The 22,408-nt window shown below is 52.1% G+C and overlaps 1 protein-coding gene across 1 annotated transcript in view; it reads left to right on the forward strand.

Moving 5' to 3' along the window:
- The window catches only part of LOC141730627 (uncharacterized), a 32,509-nt gene extending 11,993 nt beyond the window's left edge, over positions 1 to 20,516 (forward strand). The window contains exon 3 of the mRNA XM_074549774.1: positions 20,048 to 20,516. Coding sequence (XP_074405875.1) covers positions 20,048 to 20,516 — 469 coding nt within the window. The remainder of the gene's footprint in view (positions 1 to 20,047) is intronic.
- The last annotated feature ends 1,892 nt before the right edge of the window (positions 20,517 to 22,408 follow it).

Consider the following 22,408-nt stretch of genomic DNA (forward strand, 5'->3'; position numbering starts at 1 on the left):
TTGGAGGTTTTTTTATGCCTACTTTATTTTTTTCATACTGTCCATCAAAAAATGTCATTTTTTGTGCCATTTCCCATTTTGTTTCTCTCCACCTTCCCTGTGGCCACAGACTCTGTCAAGGAGAGGCTGTGCTCTCCATGGCTTTAAAGGAGCTGAAGGGTCTCCCAGCAGAGTTTTCTGCAGAGATGCCCTTTTGTTGCCTTCTCTGTAGCTACAGCAGCAATGTCTGTGTGCAGAGCTGGGGGCAGATCAGTGCTGGCCCAGCAGCTGTGCCCAGCAGCAGCAGCAGCACTTGGTGTTGCCAGTGCTGCTGCCGTGGCCCTGCCCCGCTGCCCTGGTGGCCCTGGTTGTGCTGCAGGGCCTGAGTGCTCTCAGGGCCAGGCACAGCCCTGGGGGTGGCAGTGCCGGGGCTGCAGCAGGGACAGGCCATGGGCACTGCTGGGGCAGCGCTGACGCCTCAGGCCAGGGCCTGGGGGCTCCAGGCTCCTTGCCCAGGCTCTCTCAAGAACATGCCCAGGCCAATGCTCAGCACAGAAAAGCCCCGTGAGCAGCCCCAGGCTGGCCGTGGGCAGGCTGGGGGCAAACAGCATGGCTGGGGCTCTGCAAGGACCCTGGGGGAGACGGGAAGGAGCAGCAGAGCAGGGCCTGATCCATCCCCAGTGCGCTGGACAGCCCAGGGCAGCGTCCCAGAGCGTCCTCATGGAGTTGCCAACAACATCCCCCCTCTGCAGCCCTGGCCTCTCCCCCAGCTCACACAGGTGCCCCATCCTTGCAGGCACAGACACGGCAGCACTGGCTCAGCAGCCCCTGTTTGCATTGCACACAGCAGGGGAGCACCCCCATGCTGTTGGTGTGGGGACATGAACCTGAGGGAGCACAAATGCCATCAGCCCCTGGGGCCAGCAAGGGCTGGGGGACACCAGGGAAACCACTCAGCTTTGTCCTGGCCTCTGCAGTCAGCCAGAAAGTTTGTTCCCATCAGCTGGGAGTTTCCTGTGCCCCTGCAGATGCTGCTGCTCAGAGCCAGGACTGCCTGGCAGCCACCCCCAAACTGCCCTGAGCATTTCCTTGGCTTCACCTTTGCTTTCTTTACTCTTCCTGATACAAATGTCTTCCTACTGCCCACCCCTGTTCCCTCCCCTGCAAACAGCCCATCCCTGTTTTCCCTTTCCTCTCTGGCCCCACTCCCCATTGCAGTTCCTGACTTGGCCCCATGGGAACGTCCCTTGGGGAGCAGGATCATCCTACAAGTGCTGCAGGAATTGTCTGCAGGCTCCTGCAGTGCCTGGTGCTGCTCCCTTGCCAGAGGCACCCCAGGCCAGGGGGGCACATCTGGGCTGCTGTGTCTGCCTCTGGGGCTCCCTGTTCTGGGCAGTGAGTAGGAGCTGCAGAGGCTCAGCAGGACTGACAGGATGGGCTTTGGGGCTGGCAGGAGAAGCTGAGGGACCTGGGCTGCTGGAGCTCCTGAAGAGGAGGCCCAGGGCTCATCCTGCAACTGCTCCAAGGGTGGTTCCAGAGAGTCACAGAATCAGAAAGGTTGGAAAAGACCTTGGAAATCATCAAGTCTAACCTGTGCCCTGACACCACCCTGTCTCCCTAGAGCCTTCTTTTCTCCAGGATAAACAACCCCAGCTCCCTCAGACACTCTGAAGAAGACTTGTGTTCCAGACCGCTCACCAGCCATTTTGCCCTTCTCTGGACATGCTCCAGCCCCTCCATGTCCTTGCTAAATTGGGGCCCAGAACTGGACACAGCACTCGAGGTGTGGCCTCATCATTGCTGTGCACAGGGGAACAATCCCTGCCCCGCTCCTGCTGGCCACACCATTCCTGATCCAGGCCAGGAGCCATTGGCCCTCTTGCCCACCTGGGCACAATGCTGGCTCATGTCCAGCCTGCTGTCCATCAGTCCCTGCAGGTCCCTTTCTGCCTGGCTGCTGTCCAGCCACTCTGTCCCCAGCCTGTAGCACTGCAGGGGTCATTGTGGCCAAAGTGCAGGACCTGGCACTTCGTCTTGTTAAACCTCACCTTGTTGGATTTGAGCCCTGGATCCAGCCTGTCCAGGTCCCTCTGCAGAGCCCTCCTACCCTCCAGCAGATCCACACTCACACCCACCTTGGTGTCATCTGCAAATTTCCTCATGCTGGATCCAGTCCCCTCATGCAGATCATCAGTGCAGATATTGAAATCCATGCTGGCTGGCTCTGATCCCTCGGCCATCCTGTGGGTGCCCTGTGATGGCACTCAAGGTGATCTGTTCCATAACCTTGCCGGGCACCCAGGTCAGGCTGACAGGCCTGGAGTTCCCCTGCTCCTCCTTCCAGCCCTGCTTGGGGATGGGCTCACATTGGCACCTCCAGTCCTCTGGGACCTCCCTGCTGAGCCAGCACTGATGGTCAATGATGGAGAGCAGCTTGGGGAGCTCATCCCCAGCTCCCTCATCCCCCTGGGATGGATCCCATCTGCTCCCAGAGGCACCTGTGAGCATCTGAGTGGCTCAGCAGGTCCCCAGCTGCTTCCTCCTGGTTTACAGGGGGCTGCTCTGCTCCCTGTGCCCATCCACCAGCTCAGGAGAACACTTCCCCTAAGTGCAACCTGTTTTGTTCTTGAAAACTGAGGCAAAGAAGGGGTTAAGTACCTCATCCTTTCCCTCATATTTGGTAACCACATCTCCCTCAATAATGGATGGAGATTGTCCTTGTACCTCTTTTTGCCATTAATATATTTATAGAAACATTTTTATTATCCTTCACAGAAGTGGCCTGGTTAAGCCTTAAGCTTTCACCTCTCTGATTTTCTTTCTGCATGACCTAACAACATCCTTAAACATTTCCTGAGTTACTTGCCTCTCTGTCCAAAGGTGATGCACCTTCCTTTTTTACCCCAAGTTCCTGCAAAAGGCCCATCACATACAGAACATCACCTGTTGGCTAAAGTACAGTTCAGAGGAAGAAAATACAAGAGTCTATAAATGAAAAGAGGGAAAGCAAGATAGGAAAGTAAAAGAAGAAGAAGAGGCTGGGAAGGCTAACAAAAACTGGGACCCCCTTGACCACTTACCTCCTCCTACCCTTGCAGTACCTCAAATCCTTCATCCAGTTCCTCTTTCCGTGGACCCAATTCCTCCTCCTCTCTCAGCTGTCATTCCTTTACCACCTCCTAACCCAGTTATACCTCCACCACCTTCCCCTCAGCCCTCTCCTTACTCTCCTTACCCTTCACTACTGTTCCCTTACCTCTGCCATCTCATTCACCCCTTATTCACCAGCAAGTTTCTGCTCTGCCTCCCCCAGCACAAATGAGAAGCCAAACAACATCTCAGAATCTCATGCCCAAGAGTGAAGTTACCCAGTCAGCCTCCACAGCTGATGTTGTTACAACCTATTGAAAGTGGCTGAAGTGGAAAAATTGTTCCCCCTCAGAGAAGTTCCCATGGGCGGGGTGGTCAGTGAGACTGGATTTGTAAATGCTCCTTTGACTGCATCCGAAGTTTTAAACTTTAAAAAAGAATTGTGAAATTTAGTGGAAGAGCCAGTAGGAATAGCAAATCAAATTGATCCACTTTTAGCCCTAATATTTATCCATGGGGAGAATTGAACTTCATCTTTAACATCCTATTTTCCCCAGGAGAGCCTTGATTAATAAAAACTGCAAGAATGAAAATTTGGGAGCGAGAAAACCAACCCTGGCCTCCAGGTGACCAAGAAATGCCTTCAGTGGAGCCTGACTGGGACCCTAATCAAGAAGAGGGGAGAAGGAATATGAGAGATTACAGTCCATGATGACCAGAGGGATAAAAGAATCAGTGCCTAGAGGGAGTAATACCAGCTTAGCCTTTGACAGCAACCAGAAAAAAGACGAGACCCCAGCACCATGGCTTAATGGGCTAGAGGAAAACTTCCAGATTTACTCTGATGTTGACCCAGGTAGCCCAGAAGGCCAATCTCCGGTTCCCTGTGGTCAGGGATGACCCTGAGAATCCCTTTTTCCCAGCCTGGTGTTTTGAAGGAGTCTGAATTCTTCGGCTCTGGTTTCCAAGGTTCTTTATTGTTTCTTATTTATAAAATTTTTTTCTCTGGCCTGCCAGAGGTCAGACAGAGGCAGACTCCCTGCCCCTGGGCTGGTGCCTACATTTTATACTATGAACTATGTGTAGTTTATTTTTCATTATTTTCCAATACCTAAACACACATAGCAGGGGACTTTCAGTATTAATCAAAACAAATGCACCTTTTATTGTGTGCCCACAGCAGATGCAACAGAAGGATTAGAAAGGAGATAAAGGACAGAGAGAGAGAGAGAAAGGAGGGTTGGGTGAGGGGAATAGCTACCAACAGAGAGATGAAATCCTCGTGGTCCAGCCAATAGTTCTGTCTGGTCACGTCGGGGAGAGTCTCAAAGCCATTGGTTAACTCAGGGCTCTTTTATAATCTACCACTGGGAGAGAGTAGGACGGCACATGGAGGGAACAGTGGAGAATAAATCCATTGGGAACAGGTACAGACGGTCCAGTTCTGAACAGCACAAACCGGTGCCAGCAGTGAGCGGGGCCCGTTGTTTCAGGACTGGTTCCTATGAGAAACATCCCGCTTCCCATGGCAGACATCCAGCTCCAGTCAGGCCAGCACCCCTGGGTTAGAATTTGAAGGGTCTCATCTCAGTCCTTGGGGAGCGCTTCAATCTCTGTCCTTGACGGCGGCTGTGAGGCAGATGAGGGATCTTTGAACCATCTCTTACAGACTGGCGTCGCAAAACATAAAAACAATTATTCATCTCCCCTTAAAAGAATATTAACTGAATTATTTTTCTTATTTATAGTATTATTATTCCATATTTGTATTACCAAATTTGAATGTTTATATTAAAAAACCCATACCATTTTAGAAAGCAAAAAATTTATTGGTCATTGGTTCTAAGTAACACAATTCCCTTCATTAATTCACTGTCCAGTGTGGCTCTTGATTTCTCCTTAATGCTAATTAGCCCCATTTTAAATCCTTTTGTAATCCTTTTTTATGATTTTCACAGAAAAGGTAAAAAAGGCCACCTTGGGGTCTCTGGTGACATTTCTGGGGCACATTTGGGGCAGTTTGGGGTCTGGAGAGGGAATTCAGAGAGAACTTGAGGGTCTGGAGGACACTTGGGGGAGCCGAGTGGGCACTTGGAGGGGCACTCAGGGATTCTGAGGGACAGTTCGTGATCTGGGGCAGCACTTGGGGGTCCAGGGGGTTCCTTGGAGGTCAGGGAGGGGAATTTGGGGCCCTTCGGGATCCGGGCGGGCCCTTGGGGGGCCCCTGACAAGCTTCTCTGGGGCGTGGGGTGTGATGGGAGTTGTAGACGCGGGGCTAATGCAGTTTAACATGGCCGCGGAGCATCACGGGAGTCCGAGACGCAGCTGCAATGGCTCTCAGAGGGGCGCAGGGCATGACGGGAGATGAAGTCCCGGCTGGAACAGCACTGGACATGCGCCGCAGAGCATGATGGGAGCCGTAGTCCCGGAAGTGGCTCGAACGCTTTGTTTGGGAGTCCGGGAAGGTTCTGGGGGGAGACTCCTGCTTCCGAGCCGCGACTTGAGATCCTCGGGGGAACGTAAGCGGTTCGAGAGAACTTGCGGGGAGTTCGAGGACCTCTAACAAGGTTCTTTAGGGTGCGGGGCACGGCAGGAGTTTTAGGCGCAGGACTGTGTTCTGAGGGGCTCTGGGCCGCGGGGGGGGAGAGGAGATGAATGCCCAGAAGTGGCTGTACCGGGCATCTGTGGGGTCGAGAGCACTCAGGGGATCCGGGGACGCTTTTAGGAGGTCCCGAATGGGCGCTAAGGGGGCAGTGAGGGATCCTGGAGGGTCTGGGGGACACTTAAGGGACAAATGGGGGGCCGATCCCGGTGGTTCTGTGGAGCGCGGGGCATGACGGGCGTTGTAGTCCCGGCTCCAATGGGGCTCAATTGGGCCGCGGGGCATGACGGGAGTTGTGGCTGAGATAGGCACCGTCCCCGAGTCTCCGATCTCTGGCGCTGATTGGCTTCGAGTGATGACGGGCGGGAGCCTCGGCAAATGGGATGTGGCAAAGGCAGGAACAGCCCATTCAACTTCTCCAGTCCCCCCCAATACAGCCCAGTTCATCCCCAGTACAGACCAGTGCAATGCCAGTACAGCTCAGTTCATCCCAAGTAGAACCCAGTTCAACCCCAGTGCCCCTCCAGTCCCTCCCAGTACAGCCCCGTCCCTCCCAATAACCCTGAGTTTATTCCCAGTCCCTTCCAGTTCCCTCCAGTGTCATTCACAGGATGCCCCAGTGTCCCCAGTCTTCTCCGCAATGGCCCCATTGTCTCCAGTATGTCCCCGTCATCCCCAGTGTCACTCCCAGTCTCTCCCACAGCGTTCCCAGTGTTCCCCAGTATGTCCCAGTCCTCCCCAGTGTTTCCAAGGACAGTTTCATTTCTCACGGTGGCCGTGGCAGCCAAACCCAGCAGTGGGGTCAGTGCAGTGCCCATGGCCGCAGCCCCTTGCAGTGCCCAGTGCAGCTTGGGCTGATGATCCACCCTCACAGCTGGCCCAGGGCAGATCTGCAGTGCCTTTGGTGGCACCTGGGGCTGGCACACACCTGAGCACTGTGTCTGTTTGCAGTGGGGAGCAGTTTGAGATTGCTGCAAAAAGTACAAAAAGGGAAAACCCCTCTCAGTTTGGGTGCAGCCAGCTCTGCAAGCACAGCAGGGCCCAGGGCAGTGAGGACAGACAAGATGGGGCTGGGCAGTGTGGAGCAAGGTTGTCCACACTGGGTCAGAGCTCCAGGCACAGCTTCTGTGAGCAGGCCAGAGCTGCTGAGGAGAGACCCTGGGTCAATATCAATCACAGAATGCTGCAATCACCTCTGCTCTAAGGAGAAATTTAATAAAAGACACCCTTTAAAATAGGAATGTATATTTTATTACTGCTCTTTGAATCCTTTCTCCATAACTGGACTAGGAAAACTTTAATGACCCTCTCAGGGCTTTGGTGTTGTTTACATCACACTCAGTCCTTAAAAGTGTCTTGAAAAAACTTCTCAAGAACTCAAAGTTAAATTTAAACTCCAAATTGCTGCCACTGAGGGACACAACTACCTGCCTCTGCCTGCCCACACAAAGGCTCCTGCTGGGGGACATGCTGCACCACAGCCCTGCCCTGGCAGGGAAATTCCTTTCTGTTTGGGTCCTGTCTGGCTCTCCCTATCTGCCCACTGCATTAATTCTTTCTTTCTCTGGCTGTTCTCTATTGTGCCAAAAGGATCCACATCTATGAAACTTCCCTTCAATCCCTCCCAGGTCTCCTCTGCTGTCCTCAGTTTCCACTCCACTCAGCACAGAGCTGTTCTCATTTGCTATTTCAGAGGGTATAATTTACTCAGGCCTGAGCTGTAGTGAGGGATAACTCCCAACATCACATGGACATGTAATCCTACCAGTGTGTTGTTTAAATACAGTTACTAAATGTGAATTACAATTTACCCATTTCCATAAAACACACCCCAAGTTCCCAGATTCAGTCCTTGTTTTCTCTATCCCTGCACCCTTCAGCCAGATGTCTTCATCTTCCCTCCAACCATCCTTGCTGGGAAAGCAGCCCCTGAATGCCTTGTTCCTGTGCTGAAACTTCACAGGCACAGTAAAAACTGAATGAACCCTTTGGGTATCAGCCCCAGGCTCTGTGTGGGCAGGCAGAGGCAGGCAGGAGGCAGAGCTGTCAGCAAAGGAAGGGCCCAGCCAGGTGGGGCAGCCGGGGGATGCCGACAGCCTGCAGGGACAGAGGCGCAGGGCAGGGACACCGTGGGACAGCCTGGGCTGCACAGGGCACAGGGATGGGCAGCAGCTGCAAGACAGCCCTGACAGAGCCACCTTGGGCAGCACTTTGGCCATGGCTGCTGGCCCTGGGCCTGAGGCCACGAGGGGACAAGTGACCCTTGCAGGCCTGGGGCCTCATTGCCTCCTTGTCCCTGCTCAGCAGCCTGGCAGGGGCCGCCCCATGCTCCTGCCCTTGGCATTGCCCATCCCCACATGCCAGTGCCCATCCCGGGAAGAGCCCTGAGCAAGGAGGGAGGGACAGGATCTGCATGGCCAGGGGCTGGGGCTCAGGCTTTGGCCCTTTGCATTCCTGAAACACATCCAGCTTTGCTCAGCACCAGAGACACCTTTGCCTTGCTTGTCCCCAGCTGTCATCACTGCCTCCAGTGTTCTGCTCTAACTGGAACCTGGGGACACTTTCCCAGTGGTGTCCCTCAGGGGGAGCCATTAAAACTTCAAGAAAATTTGGAGTTTAAATTTAACTTTGTGTTATTGACTCTCAAAGACTGAGTCTGATGTAAACAACAGCAAAGCCCTGAGAGTGTCATTAAAGTTTTCCTAGTCCAGTTATGGAGAAAGATTTCAAAGAGCAGTAATAAAATATACATTCCTTTTTTAAAGGGTGTCTTTGATTAAATTTCTCCTTAGAGCAGAGGTGATTGCAGCATTCTGTGATTGATATTGACCCAGGGTCTCTCCTCAGCAGCTCTGGCCTGCTCACAGAAGCTGTGCCTGGAGCTCTGACCCAGTGTGGACAACCTTGCTCCACACTGCCCAGCCCCATCTTGTCTGTCCTCACTGCCCTGGGCCCTGCTGTGCTTGCAGAGCTGGCTGCACCCAAACTGAGAGGGGTTTTCCCTTTTTGTACTTTTTGCAGCAATCTCAAACTGCTCCCCACTGCAAACAGACACACTGCTCAGGTTTGTGCCAGCCCCAGGTGCCACCAAAGGCACTGCAGAGCTGCCCTGGGCCAGCTGTGAGGGTGGATCATCAGCCCAAGCTGCACTGGGCCCCTGCAAGGGGCTGTGGCCATGGGCACTGCACTGACCCCACTGCTGGGTTTGGCTGTCACGGCCACCGTGAGAAATGAAACTGTTCTTGGAAACACTGGGGAGGACTGGGACATACTGGGGAACACTGGGAACGCTGTGGGAGACACTGGGACATACTGGGAGTGACACTGGGGAGGACTGGGACATACTGGGGAACACTGGGAATGCTGTGGGAGACACTGGGACATACTGGGAGTGACCCTCGGGGATGCTGGGACATACTGGGGACAGTGGGGCCATTGCTGAGAAGGCTGGGGACACTGGGGCATCCTGTGGATGTCATTGGGATGAACTGGGAGGGACTGGGAATAAACTCAGGTGTATAGGGAGGGACTGGGCTGTACTGGGAGGGATTGGAGGGGTACTGGGTTCTACTTGTGATAAACAGGGCTGTACTGGGGTTGTACTGGTCTGCACTGGGGATGAACTGGGCTGTACTGGGAGGGACTGGATAAGTTGAATGGGCTGTTCCCGCCTCTACCCTATCCCATTTGCCGAGACTCCCGCCCATCACCGCGAGCAGCTAATCAGCGCCAGAGATCGGAGACTCGGGAACGGTGCCTACGGTAGCCACAACTCCCGTCATGCCCTGCAGCCTGATTGAGACCCACTGGAGCCGGGACTACAACGCCCGTCATGCCCTGCGCTCCACAGAACCACCGGGATCCGCTACCCCTTTGTCCCTCAAGTGTCCCCCAGACCCTCCAGGATCCTTCAGTGCCCCCTCAGCGCCCATTCGGGACCCCCCAAAAGCGTCCCCGGATACGCTGAGTGCTCCCAACCCCACAGATGCCCGGTACAGCCACTTCTGGGAATTCATCTCCTCTCCCCCCCCGCGGCCCAGAGCCCCTCAGAACACAGCCCCGCGCCTAAAACTCCTGCCGTGCCCCCGCCCTAAAGAGCCCGGTTAGAGCTCCCGGAGCTCCCCCCAAGCCCTCCCGAACCGTTTACGTTCCCCCGAGGATCTCAAGTCGCGGCTCGGATGCAGAAGTGTCCGCCAAGTGCCTTCCCGGACCCCCAAACAAAGCGCTGGAGCCACTTCCGGGACTTCGGCTCCCATCATGCTCCGCGGCGCATGTCCAATGCTTTTCCACTCGGGACTACATCGCCCGTCACGTCACGCGCCTCTCTAAGGGCCATTGCAGCTGCGCCTCGAACTCCCGTGATGCTCCACGGCCCCGTTAAACTGCATTACACACCCCCCTCCCGCGCCTACAACTCCCATCACGTCCCGCGCTCCAGCGAGCCCCGTCAGAGCCCCCCAAGGGCCCGCCCGGACCCCAAAGGGCCCCAAATTCCCCTCCCTGACCTCCAAGCGCCCCCCTGGACTCCCAAGTGCTGCCCCGGACCCCGAACTGTCCCTCAGAATCCCTGAATGCCCCTCCAAGTGCCCACTCGGCTCACCCAAGTGTCATCCAGACCCTCAGGTTCTCTCTGAATTCCTTCTCCAGACCCCAAACTGCCCCAAATGTGCCCCAGAAATGCCTCCACGGACCCCAAAGTGGCCCCTTTTATCCTGGCTTTGAAAATGATAAAAAAGATAACAAAAGGATTTAAAATAGGACTGATTAGCATAAAGAAGGAAAAATCAATAGCCACACTTCTCAATGAATTAATGTTGGGAATTGTGTTACTTAGAACTAATGACCAATAAATTTTTTGCTTGCTGAAAAGCTGTGGATTTTTAGATATAAATATTAAAATTTCTTATTACAAATTTAGAATAATAGTATTATAAATAAGAAAAATAGTTATAATTTTCCTAATTCCAAAACTTATATTTTTAAGGGGAAATGCATAAATACTACTATGTTTTGGGATGTCAGTCTGTTAGAGATGGTCCAAGATCCCTCATCTGCCTCACAGCCACCATCAAGGACGGACATTGAAGGCCCCCCATGGACTGAGACTGAGACCCTTCAAATTCTAACCCAGGGGTGCTGGCCTGACTGGAACGGGATGTCTCTGCCATGGAAAGCAGGAGGTTTCCCATAGGAACCAGTCCTGAAACAACGGGCCCCGCTCACTGCTGGCACCGATTTGTGCTGTTCAGAACTGGACCGTCTGTACCTGTTCCAAATGGATTTATTCTCCACTGTTCCCTCCATGTGCTGTCCTGCTCCCTCCCGGCGGTAGATTATAAAAGAGTTAACCAAAGGCTTTGAGACTCTCCCTGACGTGACCAGACGGATCTATTGGCCGGACCACGAGGATTTCATCTCTCTGTTGGCAGCTATTCCCCCCCTGCTTTTCTCTGTCTCTCTATCCTTTATCTCCTTTCTAATCCTTGTGTTGGATCTGCTGTGGGCACTCAATAAAAGGTGCATTTGTTTTGGTTAATACTGAAATTCCCCTGCTGTGTGTCTTTGCACCCTGAGATCAGTGAAACGAACCATCGTGACCCCCCTTGTACCAGGGGATGGTGGCACGGCCTGATGGGGTTGCTGCCCACTGCATGTGAACGTGATCTTCTTGATGGCGACTGCACTGCTTCACCTGCTCTTGCTTTCTGGTGTCCCTATTCCAGAATTGCCTGTGCCACCTTCCTTTCTTATATTGTGGTTCTCTGCAGTTCCTTCAATAGTCAGCCCTTCCTAAGTTCACTCTTGGAATAGGGGATTATCACCTCCCCATCATAGCAAGTGCATTCGAATGCACTTGAATGCATTTTGCCTGCATTCAAAATATGGTCCCTGTTTTTGATTCACTGTGGAATTTCTGTTTGTATTTTCTACCTCTGTCCAGGCTGGGATTGAAGGTACTTGAGATGATATTTGGCATTCAGATTCAGGTGGTTTTTGTTTCTCATCAGTGACGCAGCCTCACAACCATGAGTTCTGCAGCCTTTCATCTAAGGCACAAAATGGCTCCCTGTCTCTTGTTACAAGGCTTGGATGGAACCAAGGAGACCATGGTGATACTGAGGATCCAAGGAGACCGTGGTGACACCATGGACACTCATGGAACCATGGGCATTGTGACACAGCAAAGCTTCATGGAACCAAGGAGTCGATTGTGACTCTACCAAACCTCATGGAACCAAGGGCCCATTGTGGCACTGAGGAACTTCAGGGAACCAAGAGTCTCTTGTGACACAGGGGGTACTCATGAAACCATGGAGACCATTTTGAAACTTCAAGGCCTGATGGAACCAAAGGGTCATTCTGGCACTTCTGAGCCTTGGAACCAAGGAGACCACAGTGACACAGTGGGGCTCTGTGGAACCAAGGGGCCATGCTGACATTGTGGAGTGTCATTGAACCAACTGTCCACGGTGACACTGCAGGGCCTGATGGAATCATGGGCACCATTGTGACACCACAAGGCATCATGGAAGCAAGGGCCCATTGTCACACTGTGGGGCCTCTTGGGATCTAAGGGCAGTTGTGATACCATGGAAATTATGGCAAGTGTGGCACCATGAAACCAAGGAGACCATTGTGACCCTACAGGACCCCATGGAACTAAGGATTCATGGGACGGTGCAGGACACATGGAACCGAGGGGCCATGGTGAAGCTGTAGAACCAAAAGAGCCCATTGTGACACTGGGCCCCCAGGGATCCAAAGGTCCATTTTGACATTGCAGGGCCTCATGGAATCCTGGAGACCACTGTGAAACTTTGGGGCCTGGTTGAATGAAGTGGCCCTGCAGGGCCTGATGGAACCAATGAGACCCCATAGAGCCGAGGGTCCATTGAGACCCTGTGGTACCAAGGTGTCGTGGGTTGACCCAGGCCAAATGCCAGGCACCCATGTGGGCTGCTCACTCACTCCCCTCTGCAGCTGGACAAAGAGAATTTAATAAAGGGTTCATGGGTTGAGATAAGGACTCAACCCATGATGAGATCACTCATCAAATACTGTCCTGGGAAAAACAGGCTTAGCTTAGAGATGTGAAATTCATTTATTACTAACAAAGTCAGAGCAGGAAAAGGGGAAATAAAATAAGCCCCCCAGCTCCCTCCTTCCAACTCTACCTCCTACCCCAGCAGAGCAGAGAGACAGGGAATGGGGTTATGGCCAGTTCATCACCCATGGCTTCTGCCCCTGCGCAGGGAGAGGAGTGGTTCCCCTGCTGCACCGTGGGTCCCTCCCAAGGGAGACAGTTCTGCAGGAGCTTCTCCCATGTGAGTCCATTTCAGGGGCAGCAGCTCTCTGCAAACTGCTGCAGTGTGAGTCCATGCCAGGGACAACAGTCCTTCCCAAACTGCTGCAGCATGGGTCACTCTTCCAGGGGGTGCATTCCTCCAGGAACAGGCTACTCCAGCCTGGGAGCAGGGCCTCTCTCTCCATGGCTCTGCTGCAGGGTGCCTGGGTCTCCAGGGCCTGGAGCACCTCCTGCCCCTCCTTCTGCACTGACCTTGATGTCTGCAGAGTTGTTCTTCTCACATGTTCTCCCTCTGCTCTCCTCTGACTGGAGTTAAAACTGCACCACAATCTCTATTTTGATTTCTTTTTCAATCTCTTATCACAGAGGCATTGCCACCATTTGTAACTGGCCCAGGCTTTGCCAGCAGCAGGTCCATCTTTGAAGCCACCAGGAATTGGCTGTGCCAGACACAGTGGAAGCTTCCAGCAGCTTCTCACAGGAGCCATACCTGTGCCCCCTGTGAAATACAAAGCTGTGTTTCGTGTCAGGTACATACAGGCATCGTGGTATTTGTGATTGTAATATGGGTGGAAACCGACCATGGGACAGTTATATAGACAATTCTAATAATTACTGAGGAAAGTAAAGCACGGAATAAGGCCTTTGAGCCTATCCTTTGTTCGTAATTAACCTTTATAAGTCTTAAGTTGATTTAGGAGCTGTCCAGGTTTAGAGCAAGTTTGGGGAAGAATCCCCCCAAAGGAGCTCCGGTGGGAAAAGCAGATCCAATCGGCCCCTCCCCCCTCAACTGGTCCGGGAGGAAAGAAAAATACCTCCTTGGAGAAAGGTGGAAAAAACCCCCTGTTTATTAAACAATACGACCAAAACAGTATCAAAACAATGAGACCCCTTGCCACTCTAAAAGAGATGACAAACTGAGAAAACCCCAGGTTCAAGCAGCAGCTCACTCAGTCTCTGATCAGTCTCTCAGTGCTGGAATTGTCGCAGGCCAGGGCCGGCCCGGTGGGCCACAGCTGCAGCTGCCGGTGCTCTCCTGGGTGTTCAGTCCAGAGCAGTTCCAAGAGGTCCAAAGAAAAAGGGAAAAAACAGTCCAGGGAACTTCTTTGCCTCAGCTAGCTAACACTAACTAAAAAGCAAAAGAAGAGCTCTCTGTCCCGCTGTCTGTCCGCAGACAACACAGTCAGGAGCAGGAATGTGGAGGAGTGTCTGAAAACAAACTGCGCGCTTCTTCTCTCTCCCCCTTCACTCTCTGTAACACTCTTAAAGGTACAAAACTTATTATTATTCAACATAAACAGAATGAGACGATTGGGGATAAAAGCATCATATAGTCAACCCAGGACAGGAGCATTTGAATTAAAGGTTTAAGGATGTTGCTTTTTGACAGGAACTTTCTGCTTGTAGTTAAGCCTGAAAGCGTTTTGCAATAATAACCTTTTGAAGTATAATTTAGAATATTGCTTGTAGTAAGGATCTTTGAAACTATAGCTTTAGAATATATAAAAGGAAACATGCTTATCTCACACCTTAAAAAAACAGTGAAAAGCAGCTTGTGAAAGGAGGATGAACATCAACTCAAGGATTAATAGTTTCAACCAAGCGGGGCTGGACATCACTGTTATGAGGTTTATAGTCCTTGCATTGAAAAGGTGGACCCACATCTGGAGAGCTGGACCACACCGTCAGGGAGACTTCTTCCTTCTTTCAGAAATCGAACCACTAGCATCTGGGGATACTCCTTCCTGGGATACATCCTGAGAAAAACTAAATCACAATAGGTATAGAATTGTGTTGTAAAAATTGAGAATAGAAACTGCTGATGAGTAAAAATTTGGAATAGAAACTGCTGAGAAAGCTGATGAGTGCCCCTATAAATACCTGTAAGCCTCAACAATCGGTGTGCTGTCCTAGGGAAAACTTCCCCCACTGTACCCAGTGCTTTATTGCTCCTACTTTACCATATTAATTAATAATTTGATTGCTGCTTGAATATTGGCCTAGTCTCATTTATAACAGAATCCACATCAGCTCAGGCTGGGTTGGGCAGTGGCCGCTCAGTTCCATGGACTGGACACGGCTCTGGATGCTTCCCTTGGAGCAACTGCAGAGGGGGAACGCTGGGGCTGTCACTGTTTGGGTGTGACACACAGGGCAGTGCTGGGGCTGTCACCGCTGGGGTGTCACACACAGACAGGGGAACACTGGGGCTGTCACTCTTTGGGTGTCACACAGGGGACATTGGGGCTGTCACCGCTGGGGTGTCACACACAGACAGGGGAACACTGGGGCTGTCACTGTTTGGGTGTGACACACAGGGCAGTGCTGGGGCTGTCACTGCTGGGGTGTCACACACACAGGGGAATGCTGGGGCTGTCACTGCTGGGTTGTCACACAGGGGACACTGGGGCTGTCATCGCTGGGGTGTCACACACAGGGGAATGCTGGGGCTGTCACACACAGGGGAACGCTGGGGCTGCCCCACTCCTGCTCTGTCCCCATCAGCCCTGCCAGTGCCTCAAGGGGTCACAAAGGCTGAGCCAAAGGGTGAGAATTGCAGGAGGGGCTGAGCTGGGAGGGACCCATTACAATCATTGAGTCACAGAATCGCAGAATTACTGGGTTGGAAGAGACCTTCAAGATCATCGAGTCCAACCCAGCCCCAACACCAGCTCAACTAGACCATGGCACCCAGTGCCACATCCAATCTTTTTAACACATCCAGGAATGGTGACTACCATCTCCCCAGGCAAACCAATCTAATACTTTATCACCCTATGTGTCGAAAACTTTTTCCTAATATCCAACCTAAATTTCCTTTGGCACAACTTAAAACTCTGTCCTCTGGTTCTGTCAGTTGTTATCTGGAGAAAGACCGACCGCCACATGGCTACAACCACCTTTCAGGGAGTTGTAGAGGGATAAGGTCACCTCTGAGTCTCCTTTTCTCCAGGCTAATAAACCCCAGCTCCCTCAGCCACTCCTCACAGGACTTGTGCTCCAGACCCCTCACCAGCTTTGTTGCCCTTCTCTGGACATGCTCCAGCCCCTCAGTGTCCCTCCCAAATTGGGAGCCCAGAACTGGACACAGCACTCAAGATACAGTACAGGGGAAGAATGCCAGGTACACCAGTTCCAAGTGCAAGGGAAGAATGGCCTCCCTGTTCCTGCTGGCCACACCATTCCTGATCCAGGCCAGGAGCCCTTGGCCTTCTTGGCCACAAGGGCACGCTGCTGGCTCATGTTCAGCCGCTGTTGACCAGTACCCCCAGGGCCATTTCTGCGTGGGCACTGTCCAGCCACACAGGCCCCAGCCTATAGCTCTGCAGGGGGTTATTGTGGCCAAAATGCAGGACTGGACACTTGGACTGATTAAACTTCATCTTATTGACTCTGCCTATCCCTCCAATTGTTCCAGGTCTCTCTGCAGAGCCCTCCTACCTTCCAACAGATGGACACACACTCCAAGCTTGGTGTCATCTGCAGATTTACTAATGAAAGGCTCAATCCCCTAATCCATGTGGTCAATAAAAATATTGAACAGAGCTGGCTCCAGCCCAGAGCCCTGAGGGACACCCCTGGTGCCTGGCTGCCAACTGGGTACAGCACCGTTCACCACCACTCTCTGGGCCCATCCAGCCAGTTCTGAGCCCAGTACAGAGTGCTCCTGTCCCAGCCCTGGGCTGCAGCTTTTCCAGGAGTGTGCTGTGGTAGACAGTGCCAAAGGTCTTCCTGGAATCCAAATAGACGCATCCACAGCCTTTCCTGCATCCACCAGGAGGGTCACCTGGTCATAAAAAGAGTCCAAGTTGGTCAAACACGACCTTCCCCTCCTAAACCCCTGCTGGCTGGATCTGATACCCTCGGCCATCCTGTAAGTGCTGGGTGATGACACTCACTATAAACTGTTCCCTCACCTCACTGGGTACTGAGGTCAGACTGACTGGCCTATAATTACCAGGATCCTCCTTACCACCCCTGTTGTGAATGGGTGTCACATTGAGCAGCTTCCAGTAATCTGGAACCTCACCAGTGAGCCAGGACTGCTGCTAAATGATGGAAGAGCAGCTTGGCAAGCTCATCTGCCAGCTCCCTCATCACTCTGGGGTGGATCCCATCTGGTCCCATGGATTTATGAATATCCAAGCAGCTCAGCAGTTCTCTGACTGCCTTCTCCTGGATAACAGGGGGCCCATTCTGCTCCCTGACCCCATCTACCAGCCCAGGAGCACAGCTGTCCTGAGCCATCTTCCCCCTAAAGACTGAGACAAACAAGGCGTTAAGCACCGCTGCCTTCTCCTCATCTGCAGTTACTAAATTCCCTCCCTCATCCAACAGAGAAAAAAGGCTGGCCTTACTCTTCCTTTTACCAGTAGTATATTTATAAAAACATTTTTTATTATCCCTTATAAAAGTCACCATTCTAAGCTCAAACTGAGCTTTAGCCACCCTATTTTTTTCCTACATACTCTAGCAGCCCTCTTAAATACTTCCTGAGAGATCTGACCCTCCTTCCAAAGATGATACATCCTTTTTTTATTCCCGAGTTCCTCCAAAACCTCCTTGCCCATCCAGGCTGGATGTTTGTCTTGTTGATTCACCTTTTGGCACACAGGGACGTCAGTTCCTGTGCACTCAAGATCTCTGTTTTGTAGCATGTCCACTTTTCCTGAACTCCTTTGTTTTTAAGGACTACTTCCCAAAGAACTCTCTGAATAAGTCTCCTAAACAGGCCAGAATCTGTCCTATAGAAGTCCAGTGTAAAAGTCTTCTTAATGTTCCTCTTGACTTCACCAAATATTGACAACTCTATAATTTCATGATCACTGTTCCCCAGGCAGCCTCCAACCACCACATCTCCCACCAGACCATCTCTTTTTACAAACAACAGATCTAACACTGTCCCTCCCCTGCTGGGCTCACTCACCAGCTATGGCAAAAAGTTATCCTCCACAAACTCTAAAAATTTCCTGGGTTGCCTTTTTTCAGTGGCATTGAGCTCCCAGCAGATGTCCAGCAGGTTGAAATCACCTACAAGAACAAGAGCTGATGAACCTGAAGCATTCTGTAGCTGCTTATAGAATGAATTGTCCACCTCTTTTTCCTGGTTTGGTGGTCGATAACAGACTCCCAGTAGGATGTCAGCCTTGTTGGCCTTCCCCTTAATTCTCACCCATAGGAATTCAACTTCATCATCATTAGTTTCAATACCTATGGTGTTCAAAGCCTCCCTAATATAAAGGGCCATCCCTCCACCTCTTCTCCCTTTCCTGTCTCTCCTGAAGAGCTTGTAGCCATCCAGTGCAGCACTCCAGACCTGTGAGTCATCCCACCATGTTTCCTTGATGGCGATTACATCACAGCTCTGCTGTTGGACCATGGCCTCCAGCTCTTCTTGTTTGTTACCCATGCTGCATGCACTGGTATAGGTGCACCTTAGCTGGGCTGCTGATTTCATCTCTAACTCAGGCTTACTACTCTTGGGCCTGCTTCCAGACAGCCCAGCCGCATCCCCTTCCCCCTTCAAAAGTAGTTTAAAGCTCTCTCAAAAAGTTCTGCCAGTTCATGAGCTAAAAACCTTCTGTCCTTAGCAGAGAGATGGAGCCCATCAGGTTCCAGCAGGCCAGGAGCTGTAAAAGTTGCCCTGAGATCAATGAATCCAAAATTCTATCTATGACACCAACACTTGAGCCACTGTCTTAGACTGGAAATGAGTGTGTGTGTCCTATTCCTATCTGTGGATCAGTTATTTTCTCTCAATTGGGCAGTTTTCTTCATCTCTTCCACAATCAGTCTTCCATTTGGGGAGATACCTTCTTGAGTGAGGGAGAGGTCATGTAGAGTAGTGTGATTGGGGGAAGTTTTATAAGGGTGGATAGGAGGAGGCCGGTAGTGAGAGGAGAGCCTTGGAGTACTTCCGGGAATCAGAAGTGGAATGGCACTAGTCCTAGTTTTATTGCGATTGCTGAGGTAAGAATTAGGCAGGATGTTGGGTGGGAAAGTTGGGTGATGTCTCATTGTCCAGTGTACCATGTGTTGGTTATGTTGGAGAATAAGACTAGGGCGGAAGCAGCTGCTTGGGTGAGGAAATATTTAGTGTCCTTGAGTGTCACTGCATGACTGATAAAATTACATCATCCCATTGTGAGAGGCTCCTCCCAGAGCCAGAGGGAGGAGCCAAGCACTCCTAACTGGATATACTCTGAGATTTCAAACACCACAGGGAGCCTTTTCTTACTGGATTCCCAGAGGAGCAGCTTTCTTATCCACTGGATTCCAAGACCAGGAAGACCAGGCCCATCTACACTGCCACTGGACCTTCAGAGGAAAACTAGACCCTTCTACAAGATCACTGATCCAACAGAACCACACCTGTCAATGCAGGAGCACTGCAGCCATCACTCAATGGGACTGCTACCAATACCCTGACCAACAGAGTGTCAGGTCATATTCTGGCCCTGTCAGTGGGTTTTTTTTTTGTACTATTGCATTTGTATTTTTAATTTTCCTAGTTTAGAACTGTTATTCCAATTGCCATATCTTTGTCTAAAAGCACCTTAATTTCAAAATTATAATAATTCAGAGGGAGGGGTTTTACATTTTCCATTTCAAGAGAGTCTCCTGCCTTCCTTAGCAGACATCTGTCTTTCAAACTGAGACAATGCCGTGGAAAACTCAGGCACGTGAGGAGCAAGTCAGTGCCCCTTTCCCCCTCTCTCCTGCTCCATCTCCCAGCCCATCATGGCCCCCAGCTGCAGGACAACCGTGCTGCCAATGCCATCCTGACAGGGATGCACTGGAGGATCTCCTTCCCCTTCCCTCTGGCATGGAGGCAAATCCCATCCTCTCCTTGTCCTTCCTCCCCCAGACAAGAAACTGATAATGGAGACCAGGGAGGACAAATCCCCGTGGCAGAACCTCGTGGAAGAGGCCGTTTTGAGTGATTCCACAGTGCAGAATTCCACTGGGGAGGAAAATCCCCAGAGATCCCACAGGAGGAGGGGCTGCAAACCCAGCCCAGTGTGCTCTGAGGAGGAAAGACCCACCCTGAGCCAGGATGGTGGACAGAGCTTCAGTCAGAGCTCAGAGCTGATGGCTCATGGGCAGCTTCATGATGGGGAAAAACCCTACAAGTGCTTGGAGTGTGGGAAGAGCTTCAGGCAGAGCAGCACCCTGATCAGCCACCAGATGATCCATACTGGGGAATGGCCCTACGAGTGTGGGGAATGTGGGAAGGGCTTCAGCTACAGCTCCACCCTCGCCATCAACCAACGCATCCACACTGGGGAGAGGCCCTACGAGTGTCTCCAGCGTCAGAAGAAGTTTCGGATCAGCTCCGATCTCCTCTGCCACCAGCAGATTCACACAGAGGAGAGGCCCTTCCACTGCCCTGACTGTGGGAAGGGCTTCAACTGTGTCTCCCACCTCATCAGGCACCGGCGCATCCACACTGGGGAGAGGCCCTACGAGTGTCCCCAGTGTGGGAAGAGCTTCAGCAGTAGCTGTCACTTGACCAGACACCAACGGAGGCACTGGTAAGGGAACCCCTGCAAATGCCCCAGCTGCAGGCACCGCTCCAGCTTCATCCCCAGTTAGAGGGCCCACACTGGGAAGAGTCCTGAGGATCCATGTTCCCCATGATCCATGCTGTGAAGACACCTGTCCCTTTTCCTGCCCCTGCCGATGACATGATATGGGATTGAGGAACATGAGGGTCTGGCCATGGATGTGTCAATCCATTCACTCCCACCTCTGGTCATTGCCAGGGGCAGGGAAGGTACTCTCTCCCTCACTCCCAAAGGAGAAGGATGTCCTTTCCAGGCAGGGGAAATTGTGGCCAGGAAGACTCAGTAAGTTGTGTAGTAGTTTTCCCTGTCAAAGATTTATTTTTCCCTTCTGTTATCAATATTGTTTCTGTTCCATTCGTTCCTTATCTCGTTTCTGTTCCCAATAAATTGCTCTTATCCCAGCCTGGGATCTTTGCCTTTTGTGCTTTCCATGGGAAGCGGGAGGGCAGCAAGGGCAGCGCGGTTTAAGCAGGAGCAGGAAATTGGGGAATCCCATTCCTGAACCCCAGCCCGTGGAAACCGAGCATCCCAGCTGGTCCCAGCCCTGGTGGCCATGGCAACAGCCTTGGGAGCGGGTCCTTGGCTGGGGCTGTGGGAACCTCTTCCCTCTGGTGCCCAGGGACAGGAGTGGAGGGAACGGCTGCAGCTGAGTTGGGGCAGGCTCAGGTTGGATGTCAGGAAAAGGTTTTTGCCCAGAGGCTGCTGGGGCCCTGCCCAGGCTCCCCAGGGAAGGGTCCCAGCTCCAGGGCTCTCTGAGCTGCAGCAGCATTTGGACAGTGCTGCCAGGCGCAGGCTGGCACTGTTGGGGTGTCCTGTGCAGGGCCAGCAGCCGGACTGGAGGATCCTGATGGGTCCCTCCCAGCTCAGCCAATTCTGTGGTTCTGGGATCCCATGAGCCTGGGGATGGGGCTGCCGATGGTTGCCATGGCAACGGGCTCTGGCTGCAGGCCTGAGCTGGTGTCCATGGGAACCACCCCTGGCATGGGGTATCCATGGAGCTTCCGAGGGACTGCCCATAGCAACAGGGGGGTGGTGATGGTTGCCATGGAAACTGACCATAGCAACAGGGGGATGGTGATGGTTGCCTGCTAAGGATCAGATTTGTCACAGGCCCTCAGAGGGGTTCCATGGGGACTTTCCAAGAGTCTCCAGGCTGTTCCAGAGCTGGAATGTCACAGGCACAGACAGGGGCTCCATGGACACCTCCCAGGGCTTTCTCGGATGCTAAAGAGCCCTGTGGTCAGAGGCAGTCACAACCATTCCATGGTGACATACCAGGGTACCTTGGGCTGCAAAGGCACCGATCTGTCACAGACACTCACGGGGGCTCCACGGTGACACCCCAGGAGTCCCCAGGCTGCCAAAGAGCTGGGATGTCCCAGACACTCACAGGGGTTCCTGTCATGGGCACAGTGGGAGCTTCAGGCAAAAGCTTCATTTCTTTATTGGAAAAACTCCTGCTAAATCACAAGGTGGAGAAATGACACCCAACAGCCACCATGGTTCCTCAAACCCCTGCAGGGCCCCTAGACTTCTAAAATTCCTTCAAAGAGAGGAGACTGGGAGTGGCTGAATCCAATCCCAGCCACAGAATTTGTCAAAGGTGTAAAAGATTTAACAGGTGTAATTCAACTTTAACACAATTTGTCCCACAGGATTAATGATAGAATACCAGATTAATTTACTTAAATATGTCTCTGGCTTATCCTGATCATGATCAGATGGAAAGATCACTAGCACAGTTATTTACTCCACAGTTCAGGAGCTATAACAATTATTAGAATATAGTGCTCTAGGAAGCAGTTTTGAAGTCAACAGGGTCCTGCTGGGGTTGTTGGAGCCCATTGCAGGCAGAGCCTCCTG

Source organism: Zonotrichia albicollis, chromosome 11 (genome assembly GCF_047830755.1).
Source record: "Zonotrichia albicollis isolate bZonAlb1 chromosome 11, bZonAlb1.hap1, whole genome shotgun sequence".
NCBI classification, from domain to species: Eukaryota; Metazoa; Chordata; class Aves; order Passeriformes; family Passerellidae; genus Zonotrichia; species Zonotrichia albicollis.